General features: G+C 35.4%; 1 protein-coding gene across 4 annotated transcripts in view; it reads left to right on the top strand.

Annotated features, from left to right (window-relative positions):
* LOC138176034 (protein PHTF2) overlaps nt 1-26,147 on the top strand; it is a 183,952-nt gene that overhangs the window by 144,463 nt on the left and 13,342 nt on the right. For 3 of the 4 annotated variants that reach the window (XM_069106769.1, XM_069106766.1, XM_069106768.1), the window contains 6 exons: nt 2,758-2,976; nt 12,747-12,875; nt 15,770-16,042; nt 18,405-18,536; nt 20,693-20,779; nt 25,036-25,191. In XM_069106769.1, coding sequence (XP_068962870.1) covers nt 2,758-2,976; nt 12,747-12,875; nt 15,770-16,042; nt 18,405-18,536; nt 20,693-20,779; nt 25,036-25,191 — 996 coding nt within the window. The remainder of the gene's footprint in view (nt 1-2,757; nt 2,977-12,746; nt 12,876-15,769; nt 16,043-18,404; nt 18,537-20,692; nt 20,780-25,035; nt 25,192-26,147) is intronic. The other variant, XM_069106770.1, reaches the window with a different exon arrangement.

Below are 26,147 nucleotides of genomic sequence, written 5' to 3'. Positions count from 1 at the left end.
GTTCACTTTATTCTGCTTTTATTTCTTTCTGTTCTTTATTCTGTCCACCTTTACTTTTCTGAGACAGATTGGTATGTATTATTTTTCTTTTGTAGCAGACTGATAGAGATTCTAAAGACTCTATCACTCAAGTATTTTCTAAACATGTAAAATGCAGTGCATACAAAAGCATTTCAGGAAAAAGTAATGAATAAGATTAATTCTTTATCCCCAATTAACCTGTCATCTGTTTGAGGAGATAATGCATACATCAAGAGTTAATGATGTAAGAGTTAAATAATTCAAAACATAAGATATTTCATTAAGTCATGTAATATTAATTTACAAATGGGTAAGAGAGGTCATTAAGGAAGAAGAACGAGGGCACTGCTTCTTAGACTGAAAAACTTCTTAGAGAATGTGAGACTTGTTCTGAGACTTGAAGATTCAGATAGGTAAAGAGGAAAAAGGTCAACTAAGGCATGAATCAAGTTTTAAAGATAGAAAAGTGTAGCAGCAAGCACCCCAGCATCCCCAGGGTGGCTGCCAATACAGGTTCTTGGATCTGCTTTGATAAAGGAAAGCAACTCAGACTGGGTTAACAAGCTTACTTTAATCAGTCAAACATGTATCGTTTACCTTGTTCGGGGGGAAAAAGGTCAGCACCCCGAACTTCAAAGCATACAGGCAGAATTATCAAGAAGAAACAGATCAAGTAGACAGTTTCCAAACTGTCCAGCCATTACATCCATACCAAATCAACATCTGGGTTTCAACATCTGGGTTTTTCAAAGCCGGGGGGCTCTGGACAACAGCTTCCCAGAATCCATATCAAATCACAGAACACTTCTCAAAGTGAACCCCAAAACTAAAGCTACACATCAGGGCTTATATAGCCTTCTCCTGGCTCAGAGAATGTAACAACCTTATTGACTCACTGGACAATCAAGAAGTGTCTACTGAAAAACAAGCATCCCACCCCAGGCTCCAGGTGCACTTTAGCCTAGGGGCAGGGAAGATCTTCAAATTTACATTCCCATTATAAAAAGGTGCAAGAGAGGCTCATAGGATAGTGATTAAGATCATACTAGATGGAGAGCTGAAAGTGGCCTCAGAGGCCAGCTTGTCCAATTCCTTTATTTTACAGATAAGAAAACTAAGGGCCCCAAAGATATTGATTTGCCCAGGTCACTTAAGTAGTACATGTAGTAGGTAGAATTTAAACATAGGTAGTCTTGATTCTTGAACCATTCTATTTCCTGCCATAGTCCATTGCCTCAGGTTTGGTGTACCAGAAAATTCAGGGATAAGGAGAAATGAGGCAGAGAGGTAGGTTGACCTTTACTGAAGGATGACCAAGACTCAAGGATGGCCTTAAATGTTAGTCTAAGGAATTTAAACATTATCTTCCAGGATAGATGGTTGAGAGCTATTCATTGAAATCTTTGAAGCAGTGGAATTACACAATTAAATTGGTGACAGTAGGGCAGCTAGACGGTGCAGTGAATAGAGCACCAGCCCTGGAGTCAGGAGGACCTGGGTTCAAGTCCAGCCTCAGACACTTAACACACACACACACACACACACACAGAAAAACTAGCCGTGTGACCTTGGGCAAGTCACTTAACCCCAACTGCCCTCCAAAAAGCAAAAAAAAAAAAAATTAGTGACAGTATATAGGATTGACTTTTGATTCAAGAAGGAGTAAAGGTTTTTACAGTAGTTAAGGTATCCTTATACCTTACTGTGAATGAAGGCCTAAATGAGGGTTGTGACAGTGAGGAAGAGAAAGCAAGATATGAATGTAGGAAACATAGTGAAGAAAAATTCATTTGAATTTGATTATTAAGTGGTTATAGAGATTTAAAGAAAGGAGGGGAAAAACATGATATTGGAAGTTTTATGACTAAGGATACTGGTATATTAATAATGTTAAACCTATCTCCTAGGCCATATCCTTACTTGGTCTTTCCTAGGCAAATTTTTCTCATTTTATAATGCAAACTTCATAGATAATTCAAGATTGTTATTAATAGTTGTTTAAGAGAAAATTGAGACAGAATTTGTGTTAGATATGAATATGGTTTACCTTACTAGATTCAAAAACAGAGTTGGTATCTGAGACTTTTATTTTTCCAAAGTATTTCTTAGTATCATCTTCATATTTTAAGTTGTTTTCCTGATTGAAGCTTTTTACTGTAATTTTAAAAAATATGTAGGATTTTCATTTGAAAAGTATAAATTAAAAATACTGAGATCTATTGGTTACTAGATTGTAGTTTATTTAGTGGTTCCTACTTTTTGTTGCTAATAAATACAAAAATAAAACTATAGAACAAAGAATATGTTATGTTTAATATGAATTGTATAACCCACTGAGTTTGATGCTAAATGTACAGAGATAAAAGTTTATACCTAGTTCATGCCAAGGCTAATTGTGAAGTTCATATAAAGCTAGGTGGTAGAAAGAAGGTATAATAATACTTGTGTTAAATATTGAAAAGTGTATGGCAGTTATTAGGATGAAGCTGTGAAGTCATGTAAACTTTGGGGTGGGTGTGCTTTTTGTATCTCTACCAAATAATATGTAAGTATGTAATAAATATAGGGGAAAAAAGAGGTGATCACTTTTAATAATGTTTAGCTATATTATTCTTTCCTTGGATGAATTTTTAAAATAGTAAAAAAGTTGGCATCAACTTAATTGAATGGTTTCTAGAAGACCTTTCAGCTAGACTATATAAACTGCATTAATGTCAAAGAATATCTTGCTTTCAGGATGCCCCTAAATCGGGTACTAGTTGCAGCTCTCGCTGTTCAAGTTCCAGACAAGATTCTGAGAGTACAAGGCCAGAATCAGAAACAGAAGATGTATTATGGGAAGACTTGTTACATTGTGCAGAATGCCGTTCATCTTGTACCAGTGAGACAGACGTGGAAAATCCTCAAGTTAATCCATTTATGAAAAAGGAATATAGAGACGACCCTTTTCATCAGGTTAGTTTGCAGCAATTGGATTACGTGGAGCTGCGTGCTCCTTTGGATTTGTGAGCTCTGAAAGACTTTAGAGAGCAAAGAAAAAAATTGGCCTTGAACTAAAACACTATTCCATTTACACATATTTTCCTATTTGTATTTATGCAGCCTATTTATATTAAGACAAGGAACTTCAGAATTTAGATTACAGGTTGTTTCACTTTGTATAATAGATTCTTGAAAAACTGTGGATCAGGTTGGCTTTCATTTATCAAATAATGACTAAAGTATACTAAGTGAATTCAATATTTAAGGGATTTTTTCTTAAAGTAAAAAAAAATTTAATAATTTGAATAATTATCTCTCCCACTCCTTATTCTGGTCCTATTTTTAAGAATTTGTAATTTTTCCCACATCTTTTCTTCAAATGAGAGCATGCTTCTAGTATATTCTGCTTATGTCTAGGGTTTATAATATTGACAGTAGTGTTGAGCAGCGGAAAGAACACTACTTGGTTTGGTTTGAAATCCCAATTCTGCTTCTTATCTATCTGTGAATTTGGCTTAGTCACTTTAACCTTTCTAGGTCTCAGTTGCCTCATCTCTTGAAATGATATGAATGGACCTGTTGATCTGTAAGGTCCCCTCCAGATCCATGATCCTATGAAATGAAATGTAATTGCTTTTATCATTTGCAGCGAATGAAAAATTTGAGAGATGTAATTTCTAGGTAATTAATAATTTTTTCAATTATGGCTAGCAAATAATTAATAAAAAGATGATCATTTGGCTCTCTCATAAACCAAAGATGGATCATAGCAGCCTGTTGATGCTTATATGCCCTTAGAAGAGTGGTTGTTCCTGACAGCCCATAATCAACTCTAATTTGTTAACAATTAATGAAAGAATGAATATTATAATGAGAGGTGGACCTATTCTAATGAAGGACTGGGGGGGGGGGTTAAGCCTTTGATTATATCACTCTTACTCCCAGACTACCTCCTGCTTCTGCAGGCTAGACAAAGGATCTGCCCCCCACCTAAACCTGCATAGAGCACAGTGGGCTTCCCCAGTTGCTTGAGGTCTCAACAAGACTGAGAAGAATGTTAAATTTAATCTCATTATCAGCAGTGTCCTTCAGATGTTGGCTGAATAACCTACAAGGGACTGATTTCTAAATGAGGAAATAGGAAGGTAAAAAATCCTGGATCTCCCCAATATTAACAGTTGATTATTTAATATAAGAAGGAAGTAATCATTTCTCTCACATTTAAAGTAAAAAGTTTTTAAAAGATATACAGTGGTTGAAATTCCCAGCATGTGAAAAAGAAATTACCTTTGCAAACTAGCTAACATTCATAGGTTCAATAAATTTCAGTTGATTAATGATTTAATCAATGTAGATTTCAACTTATCTATGCTTTCTCATTTTCTCATCCTTTGTAATTCTTGACTGTATTGTTCCATAAATTCTCCATAGAAACTCTGCCTAATGTGCTAGAGACCTTCTTCATGAATCTCTTAATATTTCGTGGATACTAATATACTTGGTCTGTCCATCTATTCTCCCTTGCTTTTATTTCCTGACTGATTCACCTCTTGATTATATCTTTTATATCATTTCTTATAAGCTAGCCATCATTGGTAATATGCCACAACCTACTTTGATTTAGTAACCTTACTTTTATTAGCAACTTTGACACATGTTCATCATTGTATTATTCTACTGTACTAAGCTTCCAGAAATCCTCTATTTCTGAAATGTTTCCCTAATAGTTATTGCCTCAGACAAACTGAGACCTGGGAAAGAACTGCATCCAGGGCCATCTCCATTTTTCCTAATCTATACCTTCCCACTGGGCCCAGATGGTTCTGGAGGAGAAAGTGAGGTTGGTGATTTTGCACAGCCTAGCCTCACTTGAATCCAGTTCACTTGCAAGTCATGACATTACCTTTCTGATGTCATTGGTTCTCTTTGAGGATGAAGGACAAACAACTTCAGAAATGTCTAGAACATTTTGCTAGAAATTCTGTCACCATGTAGTCCTTAGTGCAGTCATGTAAAGTGATACACTAACTTCAGAGGATGATAAAGGAATAATTTTTTCATTATAAGGATATTTTTTAGAGAAGTTGAAATGAGGCTTTTTTCCTTAATAATAAATCCCTATAATTTGCAAATGTACTAACTTTCCTTGTAATCCAATAATTGTACCCATTCAGAAAATGTTTTTACCCTAATGTTTCAAGGTGTTTTATAAATGAAATTTAAGGCATGTTATATAACATTTTAAATTTGGTCAGTTGGGCAACTCCTGTGCAGGTTGTCAGCGAATAAACAGGTCAACAGAAAATACCAAGTGCAGTCTAATAGTAATTAAACAATAATAAAAAAATTAGAGTCTTTCCTTAGGTCAGTTTATTATATAATTAATTTTCTACTGCACTAAGTTGTAGTTCTATTTCAAACTTGTGATAGTCTTCAACTTATATAATTGAAAATGACAAATTTCAGATCTGTAGATCTGGTAGTGTGTTTCATATAGTAGAAAGAGCCCTAAAACAGGAGGTCAGAAAAACTGAGTTCTGATACTGTCTTTGTCACTAATTTGAGTGCCCTAGTGTGGGTCACTTCACCTCTGAGCTGCAGGGTCTTCATCTGTCAAATGAGAACCTGAAAGAAAAACTAACATTCCTTTTAACTCTAAGTTTGACTACCAAATCTGCTTTTGGTTTCTTATTTCTTAAAATTATTAATGTGGTAATTTGGTTAGAAAAACAAAACACCATATTCTCTTTCTTCCCACTTAATCTTGGGGTGAAAGCTGTTTTGACTCTCTGAACTTTGTTGTGAAACTAACTTGGACTGTAGTTAATGTGTATTTTATGAATAACTTAGCTGCCTAAATATGACTAGCACTTAAAAAACTTCTGAACATAAAACACGCAGAAAAATTCAGCATTTTCATATATACAGTAGAACACAAAGAGAGGATGATATAAAACATGAGTCTCCATTTCCTGCCACTTTGAAAAAAATACAATAAATTCTCCATGTTTAAAAAACATCCTTGTCTTTACTTCTTTCTGAATTTCCTTCTCTTCCACTGTGTGCGTTTTAAAAATACTTCAGTGACCCTTTTTTGGGGGGAGTGGCATCAATATTGCTCTCTTCCCCCTAGTTGAAAAGAGAGGGGGGAAAAGCCCTAGTAACAAATAAGCATAGTCAAATGTAAATAGTAGCTACGTCCAAAAAATGTATGTCTCTTTTTGTACCTTGAATCCTTCACCTCTTTTGTCAAGAGGTGACATCTTTCATTATAGGTCATTGTTTTGATCAGAATTCTTAAACCTTTAAAAGTTGTTTTTTTTTTTTTTACAGTTTTCTAACTGTAAAGGGTCTGCACACTTTAGTACATATCTATTCATACTGTCCAGGATTCTCTAAAGTCATCTCTTTTGTTAATTCTTATGGCATGATAAAATTATATCACATTTCATATGCCACAGTTCCTTCAACTATTCCTCAATTTATAGGTATCTTCTTAGATTATATTTGATTGTCTTTTTCTCCCTCTTTAATACCTTCTTAAGGACCAGCGAGGTTTGAGTTTAATGTATTTCTGTGTGTGTGTGTGTGTGCGTGTGTGTGTGTGTGTGTGTGTGTGTGTGTAAGTTCAGGATTTTAAGTATGACATTTTTGAGACTTTTACTTTTAGGTATTGTTTCAGGAAGTAAACAATAGATTCTTTCTAGTTTCACTTTGCCCTCTGTTTTAATCGATATGGGCAGTTTCATTTTATGAATTCTTGAAATATAGCATCCAAGTTTTGTTGTTGTGTGTTTTTTTTTAATCATAGTTTTCAGGGAGGCCAGTGATTCTGAAATTAATCTCCCCTGGATGTCCAGGTTGTTTCTTTTTGATATTTTATATATTTTTTTTTCAGTCTCTTGATTTTGTTCTAGTATTTCTTTTCTTTTCTTTTTTTTTTGCTTTTTTGGAGGTGGGAGGGTAGGGCAATTGGATTTAAGTGACTTGCCCAAGGTCACGTGGCTAGTTTTGAGTGTGTGTGTGTGTGTGTGTGTGTGTGTGTGTGTGTGTGTGTGCACGTGCATGTGAAGTGTCTGAGGTCAGATCTGAAGCCAGGTCCTCCTGACTCCAGGGCTGGTGCTCTACTCACTGCACCACCTAGCCACCCCTGTTCTAGTATTTCTTGCTATCTCATGAACTCATTAATTACTGTTTGGTCTTTTCTAGTTTTTAAGGAGTCTGTTACTTAGGTAATATTTACCATTTTCTGTTTTAAATTATTCTCTTTCCAATTCTTGAGCTTTTATATCTCATGCTTCCTTTTTTGTAGGTTCTTGTAGAAAAACCATTTTTTCCCTTTGAGTTGTTGCTTGCATATGTTACAGAATCACTCTTTCTAACCTCTGTTCCTGAACTGAGGCTTTGTGCCAGGTCCAGCCACCTGCTGTGCTTTTGGGTGGGGTGATCAATCCTGATTGGTTTTCTTCAGCTTATATGGTTTTGATGTGCCGACCTCCACTTCCCATGTGCTTCCTCCTTTCCCCTGATCGCTAAGAGCAATGGATCTTCAGGGTCCTCTGACATTTTAGGACAAAGTGCTAGGGAGCTTGGTATCTTAGTCTTCCAAGGTCCCTAATATGGGTTTTAGCCTCACTGGCTCTTTCTGTCTAGGGTCCTTCTCTTTCACCAGGTCTTTGAAGGCTACAGATGTCTCTGATCTTGCTGGAAGGTTATCAGCTTGTTTGAGTACACTGGCATTAGTTTTCTAATTAGTCCCCTTGCCTCTTACCATGAGATTCTGGTTGACTTTTTGTGCAGTTCTTTGGTGGAAGAAATTACTATAATTTCTCATTGGATTTCTTGGTCATTGTTCTATCTGTAGTGATTTTCAGGTTTTTGCTGGGGAGGTATGTGGGAGCTAAGTTGTCTGCCTCCATTCATGCAGTCATCTTGGCTGCAAGTCCCTGACCAACATTTTTAGATATAAATTTTTATCAGTGTTTCTGTCTATTTGATGACATTACTTATGTATAGAATTATGATTAAATCCACCATCATGGTCATTATTCAATAACTTTCGAAGTTTTAAAAAAATGTATAGTTACACTCTCAAATAATATTGAAGCTGCTAGAAGAAATAAAAATGTTTTATAATGATACATTTACTAATTCATTGTAGCTAGTGAGTTGTGTAATTGGAGAAGGAGAGAGATGGGCTGGCTAAGTGAGGAAAAGCAAAAAAATCATACAAAAACATAGGTCTAAATATAAAAACTTCCTAATATCCTTTGTTCAAAGAAAATTATTAGTGATACTGTGAATGGAGTCATGGCAACATGACCAGCTTAAACAGTTCTCAGTTATATAGCTAGTATGTACCCTTTGGCTATTAGAGGGCCTGTTGCCACAAGTTTGGGGGGTTTAGATTTACAATTTTCAACACTAGTATCCACTTTAGAGAGAATATTTCTGTAAAATTTTCCTACAGAAAATTCATTCTACATTCTTCATTTTCCTACAGAAACATGGTCATAATTCAAGAATTGATATTAATAGATATTATGGGAAAATAACTTAGCTTTTCTACTGCTCTTGACCTAATCATTTTGAGAGGTTTTAAAAGATAATCAGGAAAGCATTTTGACTTTAATCTGTAAAAGTGAGATTTTTCCAAGAAATTTAAAAACAAAATATTATTTATTTCTCATGTTAAAATTACCTGGAAAAAAATAGCTTTGTTTAGGGAATAATAATTGAAAGCAGGTGTGGTATACTTCCCTATCAACCCTTAAGATAAAGTTTCTCCAGTTTTCTTATTCTTCTGTGAAAAATTGATCCCATTGTACAAAGCAGCAAAGTGATTCAGTGGATAGTGTCCCTGGCCTAGAGTCAGGAAGACCTGAGTTCAAATAAATCCTGCTTCAGATGATTTTAGCTCTGTGACCCTGGGAAAGACACTTAACCCTGTTTGCTTCAATGTCGTCTGTAAAATGAGCTAAAGAAGGAGATAGCAAATCACTCCAGTATCTTTGCCAAGAAAACCCCAAATAGGATCATGAAGAGTAGAATGCAGAGTGAAATTCCTGAACTTGTAAAGGAATTTTTTCCTCTTTCCATAGAAGGAAGAGGAAGACCGTGCCGAAGAGGGAAGGAAATATTTAAATAATATGATCACACTTCTCTTATATCAAATTTCTAGGCTGTAATATGTACTCCTGTGCATTAATCCACAAATAAACTTAGTATTTTCTCTTTTCCTTATGTAACACAGAACTATAGTTAAATATTGTTGCAGTGGTGTTAATTCTGTGTGTGGAGTCTGATTTTGATGGCTGTCATTCCTTTTTTTGCAATGCTAGTAAAAGTTTTTGGTCCTTCTGGGTTTGTTTGCATTGTTCTACTGTTATTTAGACTTCAGAGATTTTAAACATTTTAATATGAATAAGAAGCCCGTACTGTTGGAAATTTTGCTGAGAGAGAAGTCATTAAAATAGTTCCAAATTTTATTTTGAAAAACGTATTAGGGAGGAATTGTAAGACTAAAGAAACTCATTTGGGGATCTACTAACATTTTCTTTAGGGGAAAATTAATTCTTTCTACATACTGGCATATGTGTGGTTCAATAAGCATGTTTTTAATAATATGCAAGAAGTATTTACATATAATCCTTCTTAATTATTCTCTCTTTCAACCCTTCTTTCGCTCACTTTTTTCATTCCTTGCTTCTTCCCCCATTTTTTTGGAGATGAGATAGTCATAGATCTTTGGGGAGCAAAGGAAGATAGTGTGGGCTTGTAAATAGCATTTAGCTCTAGGAGTCAAGAGATCTACATTTTAGTCTCCATTCTACTATTGATTAGCTTATTTGGCTTTTAAGAGCAACTTAACCTCTTTGCAACTCAGTTTTCTTATCTACAAAATGAAAGACTTGGAGTAAATGATTCCTAATGTTACTTCACAGTATAACAATGTTTGACTTCTAAAGCATTATTTTTCAAATGGAGAATAAAAGAATGAGGCATAATACTGCTTAGAGTACTTGGGGGAAGGTCCCTGAAGTGATGTGTGTAAAAACACATCTCTTAGAAATATAATATAAACAACCTCGGCATCCAGAAAACTACTCAGATTGTTATTTTGAACTTCAGAAGCAACTTCCCAGTGTTGCTGGGATTCCCTGTTGGATCTTTTAAAGTTCTTAAGTACTATATGAGTACAAGGTATTATTATAACAGTTCTGGAACCTGGCTGTCTTTTCCTTTCTTTTTTTTCCCCAGAGGGTGATAATGAAATAAATCCATGGATTCACTGTGAAATATTATTCCTGTCATTTACATATATATATTTTTTAAAGCAATCGGGGTTAAGTAACTTGCTCAAGGTTACACGGCCAGTTATTTCTGGGTGTGGTGCTGAGTATCTGAGCCCGGATTTGATCCAGGTCATCCTGACACTGGAACCAGTGCTCTTACTTGCTGAGCCACCTGGCCGCCCCTAAGCAATTGGGGTTAAGTAACTTGCTCAAGGTTACACGGCCAGGTGTTTCTGGGTGGGTCCTAAGTGTCTGAGCCCAGGATTCAACCTCCAGGTCTTCTCAACCCTGGAGCCGGTGCTCTTACTCGCTGTGCTACCTGGCCGCCCCTATTTACATATTTTTTAACTACCTTTTTTTCCATCTCTTTTTTTTTAATACTTCAATGACTCTTTCAAAATTCTATGATTTTTTTAAAAAGAAATTGCTTCTAGTTTCGGACTTTGCTGTGTCACTTGTCAACCAAATGATAAAACATTGCTTTAGCAATAAATGTGACATAACTTATTATAATGAAAAATTATTTCAGGGCGGCCAAGTAGCAAAGCAAGTAAGAGCATTGGCCCCAGTGTCGGGATGATTTGGGGGATCGAATCTTGGCTCAGACACTTAGCACCCACCCAGAAACACCTGGCCATGTAACCTTGAGCAAGTTACTTAACCCCAATTGCTTTAAAAAAAAATAATTTTATGTGTATAAATTTTATGTTCTGTCTTATGTTTTTGTTCATTAATTTTTGTTCTAGCTGTGTATTCCTTTCCAGAAAGAATGACTTGATAGATTTTATATTTGATGTATTCATATTTGACAGATTTTATAATGTAGTTAAGGGATAGCATGTTGGTTTCTTGTAACTACGTTTTCTATAGCATAATTATCATTTTGCATTTTCATTGAAAAATATCTCTGTAATTTTATTTCCACTATAGGCAAATATTAACTTCCTTAAATCTTTGAAATATTATCCCCTCAGGCCATGCACAAATCCTGGATTTTCATATTTCAAATAGCGCATTATAGTCATCATAATGATACTGAACTATTACAATTTTTGGTTAGAACTTAATTATGTAGCCAAATATAAGATGCTAAAATCTGAAAGCTATGCTATCAAGATATTATAAAAGCAATTCCTGTCATCTTTGAACTTCTTCCTATTTCTAAGTTTCTGTGAGTTTTATTTCTCAAGGATGTTATGAATTCTCTCATTTGTTTATTTAATATTAGACAATAAATATAAGTATTAAAGATGTGAGATCCATATACTGTATATATGATATCTATAGATTAATAATAACAGTATATGTAATTGCTCTATTATAACACACAACCCTTTTTCAGGGTAAACCAAGAGTTCTCATTTATCTATGTTTTGCAACCTCATTTCTTTATTGTGCTTTCTGCAGAGGTCAATAGTTTTCTTTATTCTGGTTATGGATTATAAATACCAATAGGGTGTCTTGCTTTTAGGGGAAGCTAAGTGATGCTGTGGATAGAGCGCTTGGAGTTCCAGCTTAGTGTAAGGAAGATTCTTTCTAATGAGTTTAATCTGGCCTCAGACATTCACTAGCTGTGTGACTCTAGCAAGTAATTAAGCCCTGTTTGCCTCAGTTTCTCCATGTGTAAAATGAGCAGGAGAAGGAAATGACAAACCACTCCAGTTTCTTTGCCAAGAAAACTCCAAATGAGGTCACGCAGTTGTACACAACTGAAATGACCCATCAACAGCAATGTCTTGCTTTCAGTAGTACTGAAACTCTCATTTCATACCTTATTCTCTCACTGTCATAACTGATAAATACCTCTTATTGGCAAGATTCCCTCAGATTCTGTCTGCTTCTTCTGTTAGGGGGAGCAGTGGATAGAGTACTGGGCCTGGAATCAGAAAGACCTGAATTTAAATGTGATCTTAGACATTCGTTAGCTTTGTGGCCCTAGGCAAGTCCCTTGGTCTCTGTTTTCTTCATTTTCCTCATCTATAAAATGGGGATAATAAGAGCACCTACCTTTGAGGGTTGCTGTGAGGACCAAATGAGATATTGATTGTAAACCACGTAGTACACTGATGCACAAATGTTAGATAATAATAATTAATATTAAAGTCGAGTATTTTCGATGGTCCAGATGAGTTCAGTAAGGTTCATTTTGCTGCTATAAACTAGTTGGAACATCCTATAAAAACAGTAGACATAGTGTTAGATTTACAGTTAATCAGTTCTTAATGGCAAGTTTCATTATGCATTTGAGAGTAAATTTCATATTTTTTTTATCATAAAAAAGTTTCTTAACTATGTGCAGCTGACAGATTTTTGTAATTTTGTCCTTATTTTAATGGCATCTAGTATAGATATGTCTGTTAATTTTAGTCATTATTTTTGTTGTTGCGTTAAACTGTTAGATATTTTCATTTAAAATTTTACCTTTACAACTTTTTTTTTTTTCCTCAGAGTCATTTGCCCTGGCTCCACAGTTCCAACCCAGGATTAGAAAAAGTCAGTGCAATTGTATGGGAAGGTAATGACTGCAAGAAAGCTGAAATGTCTGTGCTTGAAATCAGTGGGATGATTATGAACCGAGTGAGTATTTTTCATCTGTTTTTGTTTGAATGAAAATGAATGAGATAACATTTATTAAGTGCTTACTGTGTGGTGCCAGGCATTATGCTAACTTTGCAGTATTATTCTAATTTATATATTAATAGCTATGACATAGATATTTACTAGTTATGAATTGTATATATGTTTATCTGATTATTATAAATCAGATAGGTATAAATATTAGATACAAAAGATAATAATTATGAATTTCTTTAAATAATATGTTGGATATTTTCTCTAGAAACTCACCCCATTTTTTCAAGCCACAAATGCTTTTGACAGGTGTTTTTCTGCCTGTTTTACATCAGTCTGAAATTTAAAGAGTGATTTGTGACAAAGCCACAGCTTTGCTATTCCTGTTTTAATTCAGCTGGCTTGCTGAAGGTTTTTAAATCTAAAATTTTACATGTGAAAGGTTTTTATTCAATGGTCATCTGCTAGTTTCTCAAATTTTTATCTCCCAAATACTTAGAGGTTATTACTGGTATATGGTATATGCTACTAATATCACTAATATCATAGTAGTAGAGCAGCTGATTCTAGATACCTTAAATACTTTGAAGAAATATGATACTTATACTGTGGGTCTTAAATTTTTATTTATATGTTTCCATTAACATCATTATTTATTTTAGTTTTGACTTATTTTTGGGGGGATTAAGCATATTCTAGTTTGTAAAGTTGAAGTCTTCATGAAACATTGTAACTTGTCTATAGCTGTGTATCATTTTTGTGGAACAAGGATTGGAACTTTGCCTATTTTCATCTGATGTGGCAAAATTTACTAGTGTTTAATCCCTCCTTATTTATTTATTTTTTTTACCTCTTTTTAGTCTACTTTATCCCTGCTTTTATTCTTCCATTAATATGTTTTACCATCTCAAAATTCAAGGAGTGTTAGCATGTAAGGAGAAGAACATTTAAAAGTTTCCCAAATAGGGCATTGGATACTTTAAGAAGTCCTTTAATGGTGTTTATAAAAATATCATTCAAGCTAATTGAATGAGTTAATCATCAAATTTATATTAGTCCCTTGAGAAAATCTACCATATTTTAGCTCCTTGTGCCCACAGCACCTTAAACTGTGTTGTATACATAGTAAATGCCCAGTAAGATTTTAAAAATTGTTATTAAATTTAACTGCTGTGGATAGGAGAGGACCTTAAAGGAATCACTATACTCTTGGATTTGATTAAATTCAATAAATATTTATAAAATGCCTACGATGTGCTTAAGGTACAAGCACAAGAAAAGATAGTCATGATCCTCAAAAAGCTTACATCTTTCTTGGGGAGGAGAAGATACAACATAGTCAGACTTAAATAAATACATGGTAACATGACTAGGAAGAATATTAAAAGGTGAGGAATGTATTTAAGGAAGGGAGATTGTTCTTGAACTAAAGGTTTGTGGGGTGTACTGTATTGTCCCTGATGCCCCTCTCAACTCCAAGATTCTAGAGATAATAGTATAAACACCTCTTCCTACCACCATTCCTCTTCCCCAAAACAAGGCTTTGCATAATGTCCTGAAACCAGTAGGGAGGTTATAGAGAAGGAGAGTGACCACAGAAGTAGTAAGTAGCACATCTGGGTTTTAAACTCAGGTCCTGTGACTCTTAAGTTGTGTTCTTCCCACTACACCATGCTCTCTCCCATGAAAATGATCACAGAGAAAGCTGATGGGGATTGGTAATCCAGAATTTAGGATTGGCAGGGCATGAATAGGACTATTCTGGCGATTTTTAGTTCAACTGTCCAACTGTAGGATAAGAATATCAAATGAAAAAAGTGAGGCCGTTGCAGGGGTGATGAACTGAGAAAATAACAAGAGGATTTTCAGAGTTCACGGTCATAGAGATGGCACAGTTATTGGTAATGATAAGATCCAAGGTATAACTTCCATGGATGGCTGAGGAATATGACCTAGATGGCAAGGTAGTAGAGGAAAGTTTGTATAATTTATTTAAGTTTGTATATTGAAGTCCCCAGGATTTGAAGAGGGAGATTCTGAGCCAGATACTGAAAGGAGAAAAAGTGACTTGGTTGCCAGTTTTTGTTGTTGTTCAGTGATTTTTCAGTTGCATCTGACTCTTTGTGACCCCATTTGGGGTTTTCTTGGCAAAGGTATTGGAGTGGTTTGCTTTCTCCTTCTCTGGCTCATTTTGCAGATGAGAAAACTGAGGCAAATGGGGCTCAATGACTTGCCCAGGGTCACACAGCTAGAAAGTATCTGAGACCAGATTTGAGCTCAGGAAGATGAATCTTTATGACTCAAACTCAGCACTTTTTTCTGCTGTGCCACCTAGCTGCCCCCAGTAGATTACAACCAAGGATACCAAGAGACTACAACAAAGATCTAGACAGAATAATACAGATGGATGGAATGAACCTTAGAAGGGGGAGTAGTTACATTGAGAAAGAAGCAAGGAGGATAAGTACATGTCTTGGCCCAGTACATTGACCTGCATGAGAGAAGTAGCCAACTGCACTCAACAGTGAGGCTAGGTATGTGGGGTCTTTGAAGAGCGCCATGTTTCTTTGAGCACCATAAAATGGAAAGGGTATGAGAAGATGAATATGAATATTATAAGGATGAAGTTAAAAATGAAATATTTATAAAATGTTTTACAACCTTAAGGTACAATAGAAATACTAGCTACTATTTTTGTTTTTAGTCAACTCCATTTCTCATAATGAACCTAATTTAAAAAACTTAAAGATTACAACTTTAATATTATATTGCAATGTATAACATAATCTGACATCTAAAATAATTTCACATTGCTACAAATAAAATAATTCCTAATATAAAATGATTTTGACATAGCTAACATTTTGGTATAAATAATATTACTTTTTTTCCCCCCATAGGTCAACAGCTACATACCAGGTATAGGATATCAGATTTTTGCAAATGTGATTTCCCTTGTCCTGGGTTTCACTCCATTTGTTTTCCGACTTTCCCAAGCTACAGACTTGGAACAACTCACAGCATATTCTGCTTCAGAACTTTATATCATTGCATTTGGTTCTAATGAAGACATCTTGGTTCTTTCTATGGTTTTAATAAGTTTTGTGGTTCGTGTATCTCTTGTGTGGATTTTCTTCTTTTTACTCTGTGTAGCAGAAAGAACTTACAAACAGGTGAGTCTAATACAGGCGTCTCATTTAATGAATAATGAAGGACTTTTAAAAGCATTAGATATATGAATATGCTTATAAAAATGTTTGGTCTAGATCCGATTTTATTGATATTTGACTCCTTTATTGTTGCAGATAGACAATTTTTATGCAGCTTATAAGAAACTTAGGTGCTTGAGAGCACAAGAATACATAGCTGGGGGGAGAAAATAGGGAGACTGGCTATCTAGTTTTTTTTTTCTATGCATACCTAAACTATCAGGTTAAATAACTTGCCCATAGTGTCAAAGTGTCAGCTGTCAGAATAAAGTCCTGAATCTAGGCTTTCCCAGCTCCAGGGCCAGGCTTCCACTCTGCTATGCCATGTTGCTTATAAAATATGTTAGTCTGTTTTATTACAATTAGAATATAAATTCATTTAAAAACACTACAGCGAGGGATAGTGGAAGATTACTAACAGTATGGCCTCATAAAATAGCAGAAAGACAGTGAAGATTGTTTAAAAATGCTACAGAATGCTTGGTGTGATAACTGTACTAAGCCATGGCACTTTGAGAACATTCTTAGATGAAACTGATTGCATACCTTATAGACAAATGATGGAACATGTTTTTAGCATTAATAACAGTAAAAGTAGCACATTTGGACTCTTAACACCTCTATCCCCAATGTGCTATGCAAGGAAGGAGGCCCTAAAGAAGACATAGTTGAAAAAAACAGTTGGATCAGATCTGAGGGAGGGAAAGTAACAAAATAATCAAAAAAATGATGCCCCAAGTCAATGAAGAAAACTGTAACTATTAGTCCATACACTGATTTTCCCTTTATAAAATCTCAGTGAAAATGATTTATACATGTCATTGAGGCATTCTTGTTGTAAGTATGAGGGAAGAACAGGCAACATTTCACAAAATATTCTGACCACCTCTATATAGTTACACCATTTGGTGAAAGGTGTAAAGAATACCAGGGCCCACTATAGTTATTGTTTGCTTATAGAAACCATTTGGCCATGTAGAGTTAAAATGTAATCTTAAAAAGCTCATCTCCAAGAATGGGTTTTGTGTTAAGATAATACATAATTCCTTAATAATTGCAAACACATAGTGACCCTCTTTGACTAATGTTAAGTGAGACATAAAAAAGAGGCATAATATCACACACCTGTAATTCTAGCTTCCAGGAAGCTGAGCCTGGTGGATTGCTAGAACTCAGAGTTCTGAGCCACAGTGGACTAAGTTAATTGGGTGTTCACACCCAAAGAGTAATTAACTGGCCCAGATTGGAAACAAAAGGTCAAAGGTTCTATGCAGATCAGGGCCTATGTATAATCCCTGAACTTCTAGTCTGGGCAAGATAGGGACACTCAGTCTTTGAAAACTAAACAAGGAGATGTATGTCTGCCAAAGGTATTCATTTGTGTCATGGAAAATGTCACTGTCCTGTACAGCATCTAAATGAAAGAGAGATTACCTATGGATGAGGAGATTCTCCACATGTTCCTGTGTATGGATTAAAGTGTTAGTTGTCTCAAACTCTAGAAATGCTATATAGCGTTTTCATTGAGTTCTACAGATACCCAAGATAAACCTTTACAATTCATACAGGGAAACCTATTGGATGAAAACAACTATCTTCTAGACTGTGCCACATTGGATAGGTAGTCCAATGACATTGATATACATCTCTAATATCTTGTATCTAGAAGAGACACTGAGGATGATGAGCTAGGACCAACATTGAATAGGAGAGAAAGAATAAACTAAGTTAGGGAAACTATCCAGGTCTTCATGATAATATTATACAACCCAATTTTTTTTTTTAACACATTTTGTCTCCTTATGATGTTCTCTGACTGCCAAGTTTGGGACATTACAATCTTATGAAGAATCCACTTTGACCCTAAGGACAGTCAAAAGGCATGTAGTATTTGTAAGAAGCTGTTGAAAATATTGAGAAATGTGATAAACCCTAAGGAAGTGAAACATATGACTATATTACAAAAGATATGTGTCTGAAAAAGGAGTACAAACAAGAGATAGCCAAAGATTGGACAGCTCAATTGTCATACTGGTTTTCATGAAAAGTAAAAGGACTTTGATAGGCACTACAGCATGTTGGATAGGTTTTCTAGGGAGAATCTGTGGCATAACTTGGGAAAAAATCACAGAAGATTAAAAGGTATGAATAAGTTGCAATTTGCACTAATTGGAAAGCATATCCTCATGGTTTTGGTAATGTATTGCTATTTTCTTGTTGAATAAGTGCATAATTGTAGCAGATGATAGCAATAACCTATATTTTGATTTTTCTTATTTTTCCTTATGGTATCTTGCTTGACAAACAACATGGCAATGTTTTGTAGAGACTGCTTTTTGCAAAACTCTTTGGACATTTAACATCTGCTAGGAGGGCTCGAAAATCAGAAGTTCCCCATTTCCGACTGAAGAAAGTGCAGAATATAAAAATGTGGCTATCTCTTCGTTCTTATCTTAAGGTATAATGGCTGTGATGATGTAACTTTTGTGAGCTGGCTATGTATGATTCTAAATTCTCTTGATAACATCTATCCAGGTATACACACATACCTTGCTGTGTGAGCATGCCACTAGTCAGAATATCCTCTCTATATCTGTATCCAGATAGCTAAGAGAAATTTGTTTCATCGATTATTTTTTGCTAGTAATACTTAGAATTTCAAACCTACCTGAAAAGCACAACATTATATATACACATGCTAAATGTTATTACTATTTTATATATTATAATAATGTATGGTTTTTTTTGGTGTTTTAACTTTTTGAATTCTTTTACATATATTATCTTATTTGAGCCTCACAATCCATTAGGTAATAAGAACCTAAAGACCTTAATTTATTTTTGTTTATGAGTTGCTTAGGTTCCCAATGAGAGAAAAAAATTTTTTTTTCTGTAGCACAGCTATCATGAGCCAGCAGAGGGAGCCCACTCCTTAAAAAAGGCTCAATAAAATCAGTGTGACTACAGGATCATTTCACTATTTTAAGTAAATCACGATTTTAAAATCTCACTATTTTAAATAAGTAGGTAATTCAGAATGTTAATTGGCTTGCCTTAATCCTTTTTTATATACTTTTTCTCCCTTGTAAGAAATTTCTTCCAAAATTATTCAAGTTCCTGATAAAATGAAAGGTATTTGAATTACCTCTAGCAAAATACCCATTCTAAGGTTATTGTACTTATACATTAAGATATCCATATTTTCTACTTCATAGAAGTAGAATATTGGATAGAAAGCTGTCCTTGAAGTCAGGAAATCCTAGATTTAATCCCATCATTGACACTTACTGACTTTGTGACTCTGGAGAAATCACAACCCTTGTCCTGTAAAAGCCAGCAGTGTCACTGAGAAACCAGGGCCACCACACCCTACATAAACATCCCTGGGGTCTGCTTATTGACTTAATTTTAAAATGTAACCATATCTATATTTCATTGTATTTTCTTTTGTTAAATATTTTCTAATTACATAATCTGGTTCAGGCTGCATACTTGGCAGCTCAGCTCTAGGCAACTCTAAGACTATAAGTTTCAGAGAAGAATTAGCATTAGTAGAGGAAAGTTTCCTCATGTAGGAGTTTCCTATACCAATGGAATCATAGGTCTGGTTTCTATCTCCATATTTATTTAAAATATCCTTGAAAACTTAAAAGACTACTAGTAGTTTTCTTAACAAAGCTGATCCATCAAGGAGAGGTCCTGGGACACGCCTAGAATTCTCTTGCTTTCTGTGTTGTGGTCACAGTAAACTCCATAAAACCATTAGCCTTGTACTTGTCTTCACCTCTTTCTACTAGACCTGTGATTTCTTTCTTTTATGTAGGGAACTGCTGGTGAGGAGACTTTCTTCTACACACTGACTAATGATAACTAAACCAATAGTTATTCAGTTTACTACCATCTCTTCTATTTCTAATACCTCACTGACTTTGTTTAAATTTGTTGGGGGTATGCATACAAACTGAAGTCATCCCTATTGCATACTTCAAAGCGGTTTCCACCTTGTGCTGTGCCTGCTGTAGAAGCATGACTTAGTGACAAGGCTTCAGCCAGTTCTTCCCCATTTTGCCTCCTGATGCCCACTAAGTCTGTGTTAGGTTATGAATTCACATTTCTATCAGTAAAAAGTTTTTGGGTTGTATTGTCAGGTGAATTGTATTACTTCTGGGAGTACTAAGGATTGATAACTCTACTCAACATAATCAGAATAGAAACCTTTGTTCAGTGGTTAGTTTTTTTTTTAATGTATTTTTTAGAGGGGGGAAGGCAAGGCAGTTGGGGTTAAGTGACTTGCCTAGGGTCACACAAGCTAGTAAGTGTGTCAAATGTCTGAGGCCAGATTTGAACTCAGGTCCTCCTGTTTCCAGGACTGGTGCTCTATCCAGTATACCACCTAGTTGCCCCAATGTCAGTTAAGGTTTAAAAGGGATGCTAAGAACCCTGTGCTATATAACCTCCATTTTTTTTTGATGCTGTTATATATCCCTAGAAAATAATATCATTAAGTAATTGATGTTTATTGAAGCATTTGGGCAATACAGTAAATTACAATCAGTGTAAAACTAATGTTAATGAGTATATGCATTTTTAAAATATCATTTTCCTTACTTTCAGCGTCGAGGTCCTCAGAGATCAGTTGATGTAATAGTTTCATCTGCATTTTTGTTGACCATTTCGGTTGTGTTTATCTGCTGTGCCCAAGTGAGTTACTTTCTTCTGTATAAATAACTATATGCAATCAAGAATCAGTATATTCCCTTTCAGAAAACCTTCTAGGTGAAATAGTAAATATGATGGAAAAATTAAAAATTCTGGCATGTCTACATTATGTATTTTAGGTAACATGAATTAATGTTACCTAGAGTGGGCCCTTCCTATCTCTTTTCTTCCCCACTCCCCCCCCCCCCCCCCCCTTTTCCCCTGGGAAGGATCTGTTCTTTCCTGTACAAGTTATATTGCTTGATACTAAGTACAGGTCAGCCAGATCCCCTAAATTCAAGGTGTATATATTGTTCTATGATAGATGTGATATTATTTTATTTGGTATTTAATATATTGTAATTGCTACCCCTTATCTACTGTTCATTAATCTATTTCTATACCTCTATATTACTTCTGCCACTGGTCACATATTTTGCAATAAAGAAGTATGTAAATGAAATGTATCCTTTTTATATTATCATGGTGATTTTTTTCATAGACACAATATAATGAAAGATGTAGTGAAATTCATTGCAGTTGTCATTAATTTAAATTTTTTTGGAAGTACAGAAGTATAATTTATCATCCCCCATAAAATATTTTTTTAAAAAGCAAGTTGAGAGAATATGGTAAAATTAGTTTTTAAAATTATTCTTTAACAAATATTAAAACTTAAGTTTAACATTTTGCCTGAGAAATAAAATTTAATCTAAAAACTATTTTAAATCTTGTCAGAAAAGACTTCATTCTAAAGTAGAGAGCATTCTAATGAGGTTTCATGTACCTATTTCTACTTTGGAGAAGATAAACCCTTTTTTCTTTTTCTTTTTTTTAATCAAATGTTTTATTAACTTCTAGTTTACATCATTCATTTTCGCAAGATTTTGAGTTACATATTTTATCCCCTTTTTTCCCCTACCCACCACCCCAAAATAGCAATCCCACTGGATATCCCCTCCTCCAATCTGCTTTTTCCCATATCTTCTCCCATACCCCCTCCAATTTTCCAGTAGGGCATGGTGGATCTCTATGCCCCAGTACTTGTATATCTTATTTCCCATTTACGTGTAAAATAATATTGATAATAGTACATATATGTATATATATATTTTAAACATTTGATTTTAAAACTTTGAATTCCAGATTCATTCCCTTCCTCCATAGTCACCCACCCTTACGGGGAAGATAAGCAATTCAGTATAGGTTGTACATGTGTAGCTTTGCAAAACATTTCCATAGTAGATATATTGTAAAAGACTGACTATATTTCCTTCTCTCCAATCCCACCTCCCACTTGTTCTGTTCTCTACTTTGATCCCGTCCCTTTTCAAAAGTGGGTGCTTCCAACTTCCCTCTCCCCCAGCCTGCCCTCCCCTCCATCACCCTCCCTCTCATCCCCTTCCCCCTTACTCTATTATAGGGTGAGATACCATATTTAGTGTGTATGTCATTCCCTCTCTAAGCCAAATTCAATGAGAATAAGGTTGACCCATTTCCTTTTGACTTCCTGTTCTTCTCCTCTATTGTAACCATTTTCCCTTACCTCTTCTATAGGAGATAGTTTACCCCATTCTGTCTCTCCACATCTCCTCTCATTATATTCCTCTCTCACCTCTCAATTTCATATTTTAAGTATCATCCCTTTCCATTAAACTGGTCCTGTGTGCTCTATGTATACCTGTACACATATATATATATATATATATATATATACACACATTCACATTTGTATTCATACACCCATATACCCTCCCATGTAGATATACATATAGATATGTGTGTGTATGTGTATATATATATGTATATATATATATATTTACATACACATTTTTATTCCCTTCAATTATTCTCATACTGATAAAAGTTTCATAAGTTACAATTATCATTTTTTCCATGTAGGAATATAAATAGTTCAAATTTGGTTAAGTTCCTTATGATTTCTTTTCCCTATTTACCTTCTCATGCTTCTTGTATCTCAGTGTCAAATTTTCTGTTCCATTCTGTTTTTTTCATCAAGAATGCTTGAAAGTCCTCTCTTCCACTGAATGACCATATTTTCCCCTGAAACATGGTACTCAGTTTTGCTGGGTAGGTGATTCTTGGTTTTAATCCCAGCTCCTTTGACCTCTGAAATATCACATTCCAAGCACTTCGATCCCTCAGTGTAGAAACTGCTAGATCCTGTGTTATCCTGATTGTGTTTCCACAATATTCAAATTGTTTCTTCCTGGCTGCTTGTAATATTTTCTCCTTGATCTGGGAATTCCAGAACCTGGCTATAATATTCCTAGGAGTTTTCGTTTTGGGATCTTTTTCAGGAGGTGATTGGTGGATTCTTTCAACTTCTATTTTGCCCTCTGGTTCTAAAACATCAGGGCAAATTTCCTTGAGAATTTCTTGAAGGATGATTTCTAGGTTCTTTTTTTGATCATAGCTTTCACATAGTCCAATAATTTTTAAATGATCTCTCCTGGATTTATTTTCCAGGTCAGTGGTTTTTCCAATGAGATATTTCACATTGCCTTCTATTTTTTCATTTGTTTGGATATGTTTTATAGTATCTTGATTTCTCATTAGCTTCCATTTGCTCCAGTCTAATTCTAAAGGAATGATTCTCTTCAGTGAGCTTTTGAGATTCTTTTTCCATCTGGCAAATTTGGCTTTTTAAGGCATTCTTCTCCTCATTGCCTTTTTGAGCCTCTTTTGCCATTTGAATTAGTCTATTTTTTTAAGGTGTTATTTTCTTCAGTCAGGTTGTTGACTCTCATTTCATAATTTTCTTGCATTGTTCTCATTTCTCTTCCCAATTTTTCCTCTCCTCTTATGTGATTTTCAAAATCCTTTTTAAGCTCCTCTATGGCCTGTAACCAGCTTGTATTTTTCTTGGAAGCTTTTGTTGCAGGAGTTCTGACTTCACTGTCTTCCTCCTGTTCCATGCTTTGATCCTTTTTGTCCCCAAAAATAGGAGTGTAAATTTGGGTTGCTTTGCCTCCTTTGCTTGCTCATGTTGCCACTCAATTACTTGACTTTGGGCTTTTTGCCACAGTAGGACTCTGCTACTAGACAGGGGAGCTTTGTACCAAACGCTGGGGTTTTCTCAGCTGCCGAAGGTATTAGTTGGGTGCCCTCTCTGAAGCCTCCACACGCTCTGGCAAGCTGGTCACATACCCCAGGACCTCCACCCTAGACCACAATCCAGATCCAAGCAAGTTAAAGCAAGAGTTATTACCCCTCAGACTGATTGCTTGGTCCCCCTACAATCTGCAGGCCAGGAGCTGAAGCTGATAAGTGGCAACGGCTGCCGCCGCACTTCAGCAGCTTCTCCCTCCAGGGCATAAAGGCCACACTCCCAACTACTGTATCCCAGAGTCCACACTGCACTGACCCCTCACTTTGTCCTTAGCATCTATGGGTTGATAATTTTGGAAACTGCCACAGCTGCTGGTAATCTGAAGTCCCTCCAGCCAATGGGTGGTCAGGCCCACCCTGGGGCTAAAACCTCTGGCTCACGTGGGGCTGAGGTCGGCTCCCAGAGCGCTGTGCTGGCTGCTCCCTGCTGTGCTATCCTCAGCGGGAGGTTAGCTTCTCTGTGTCATTTTGTGGGTTCTGTAGCTCCAAAGTTTGTTCAGAGTTACCTTTTCCATGAATTGGAGGTGGTTCGAGCTGGAGCCCAGTGGAAGCCCTGTTTCTACTCCGCCATCTTGACTCCGCCCCCCAAAGATAAACTCTTAATAAACACTATGGTTTATATTAGCCATTTAAAATTTAAGTGTTTCATAAAAAAATGCCCCCAATTGATGGGTATAGAATGTTAAATTTAACAAACATGTTTAAAAAATATTTTTGTGTATAATATACACAATATTGTAATGTTCATAGGATCATAGGATTTAGAGCTGGAAGAGGACCATAGAAATCATCTGGTCCAACTCCCTTATTTTGCAGATGAAGAAATTGAGTCCCACAAAAGGGAAGTGACTTAATCATACAGCTTGTAAATTTCAGAGCTAGAATTTGAACCCAACTCCCCTTACTCCAAATCTGTCTTTCCAGAAATGATTTGCAGTCAGACTTAGTTGCAGCAGACTAACAGCCAGCAAAGAGATACAGGAATTATGCATAAATATTCACATGGGTGCCAAAGAAATTAGTGTCTCATTCCTGTTAAACTGTAATTCATTAGTTTCCTTACAGTAAAAACTATTGATTTGAATCATAATTGATTCTTCCATCTTTCCTTTGACTTTGGATTTTAGTTGCTTCATGTGCATGAGATCTTCCTTGACTGTCATTACAACTGGGAACTGGTGATCTGGTGTATCTCGTTAACACTTTTTCTTCTACGATTTGTTACCCTCGGATCTGAAACAAGCAAAAAATATAGCAATACCTCAATATTACTTACTGAACAGGTGAGATTTCATATTTAATATGTTATAAATTAGTGCCTACAATTTACTAGTCACTTCAGGTTTTTCAAAGAGCATATAATAGAGGTGATTATGTGTATTTATTTTCAGAGCAACTTTAATGCTATAGGCAAACTGTTTCATTCTGATTGCTTAGTAAAGAACTTGATTGCTTATTCTAGTTAGGCTATGTCTTTTTTCTTAGCTCCCATTTGTTTAGAGAGGTATACTCTTGTTTTTAAGGAATTGTAGGGACACGTGTTATGTAGAAGAATAAAACAAATACATTTAGCAAATAAGAATTTTTATTAAACAATAACTTGGTTTTATATATATATATATAATTTATTTTTTTGAGCAATTGGGGTTAAGTAACTTGCTCAAGGTTACATGGCCAGGTGTTTCTGGGTGGGTGCTAAGTGTCTGAGCTCAGACTCAATCCCAGGTCATCCCGACTCTGGGGCCAATGCTCTCACTCACTGTGCTACCTGCTGCCCCAAGTAACTTGGTTATATTAAAGCCGAATAGCTTATGATGGTTATATTTAATATTCATTAATCTCATGTAAATTTTTGTCATCTTTTCACAAATGATACAAAACTTTAAATTTGAGGGAAAACATTTTATCTTAAAAAGTTCATCTTGGGGTGGCTAGGTGGCGCAGTGAATGGAGCACTGACTCTGGAATCAGAAGGACCTGAGTTCAAATCTGGCCTCAGACACTTAACACTTACTAGCTGTGTGACCTTGGGCAAGTCTCTTAACCCCAATTGCCCTGCCTTCCCCCCTCCAAAAAGAAAAAAAAAACATTTATGTTACATCTACTGTATATGAATGATATTTTATAAAATTTATCAGATACTTTTTTGTTTGTTTGTTTTTTGCTTTTTGGTGGGCAATTGGGGTTAAGTAACTTGCCCAAGGTCACACAGCTAGTTTTTTTGTGTGGGTCCTCCCGA

Source organism: Petaurus breviceps, unplaced genomic scaffold (assembly GCF_028583685.1).
Source record: "Petaurus breviceps papuanus isolate PSGF00001 unplaced genomic scaffold, PetGlider_PUasm1.0 80, whole genome shotgun sequence".
NCBI lineage: Eukaryota > Metazoa > Chordata > Mammalia > Diprotodontia > Petauridae > Petaurus > Petaurus breviceps.
The sequence above is the reverse complement of the archived record's forward strand: the minus strand, read 5'-3'. Positions and strand labels throughout refer to the sequence as shown.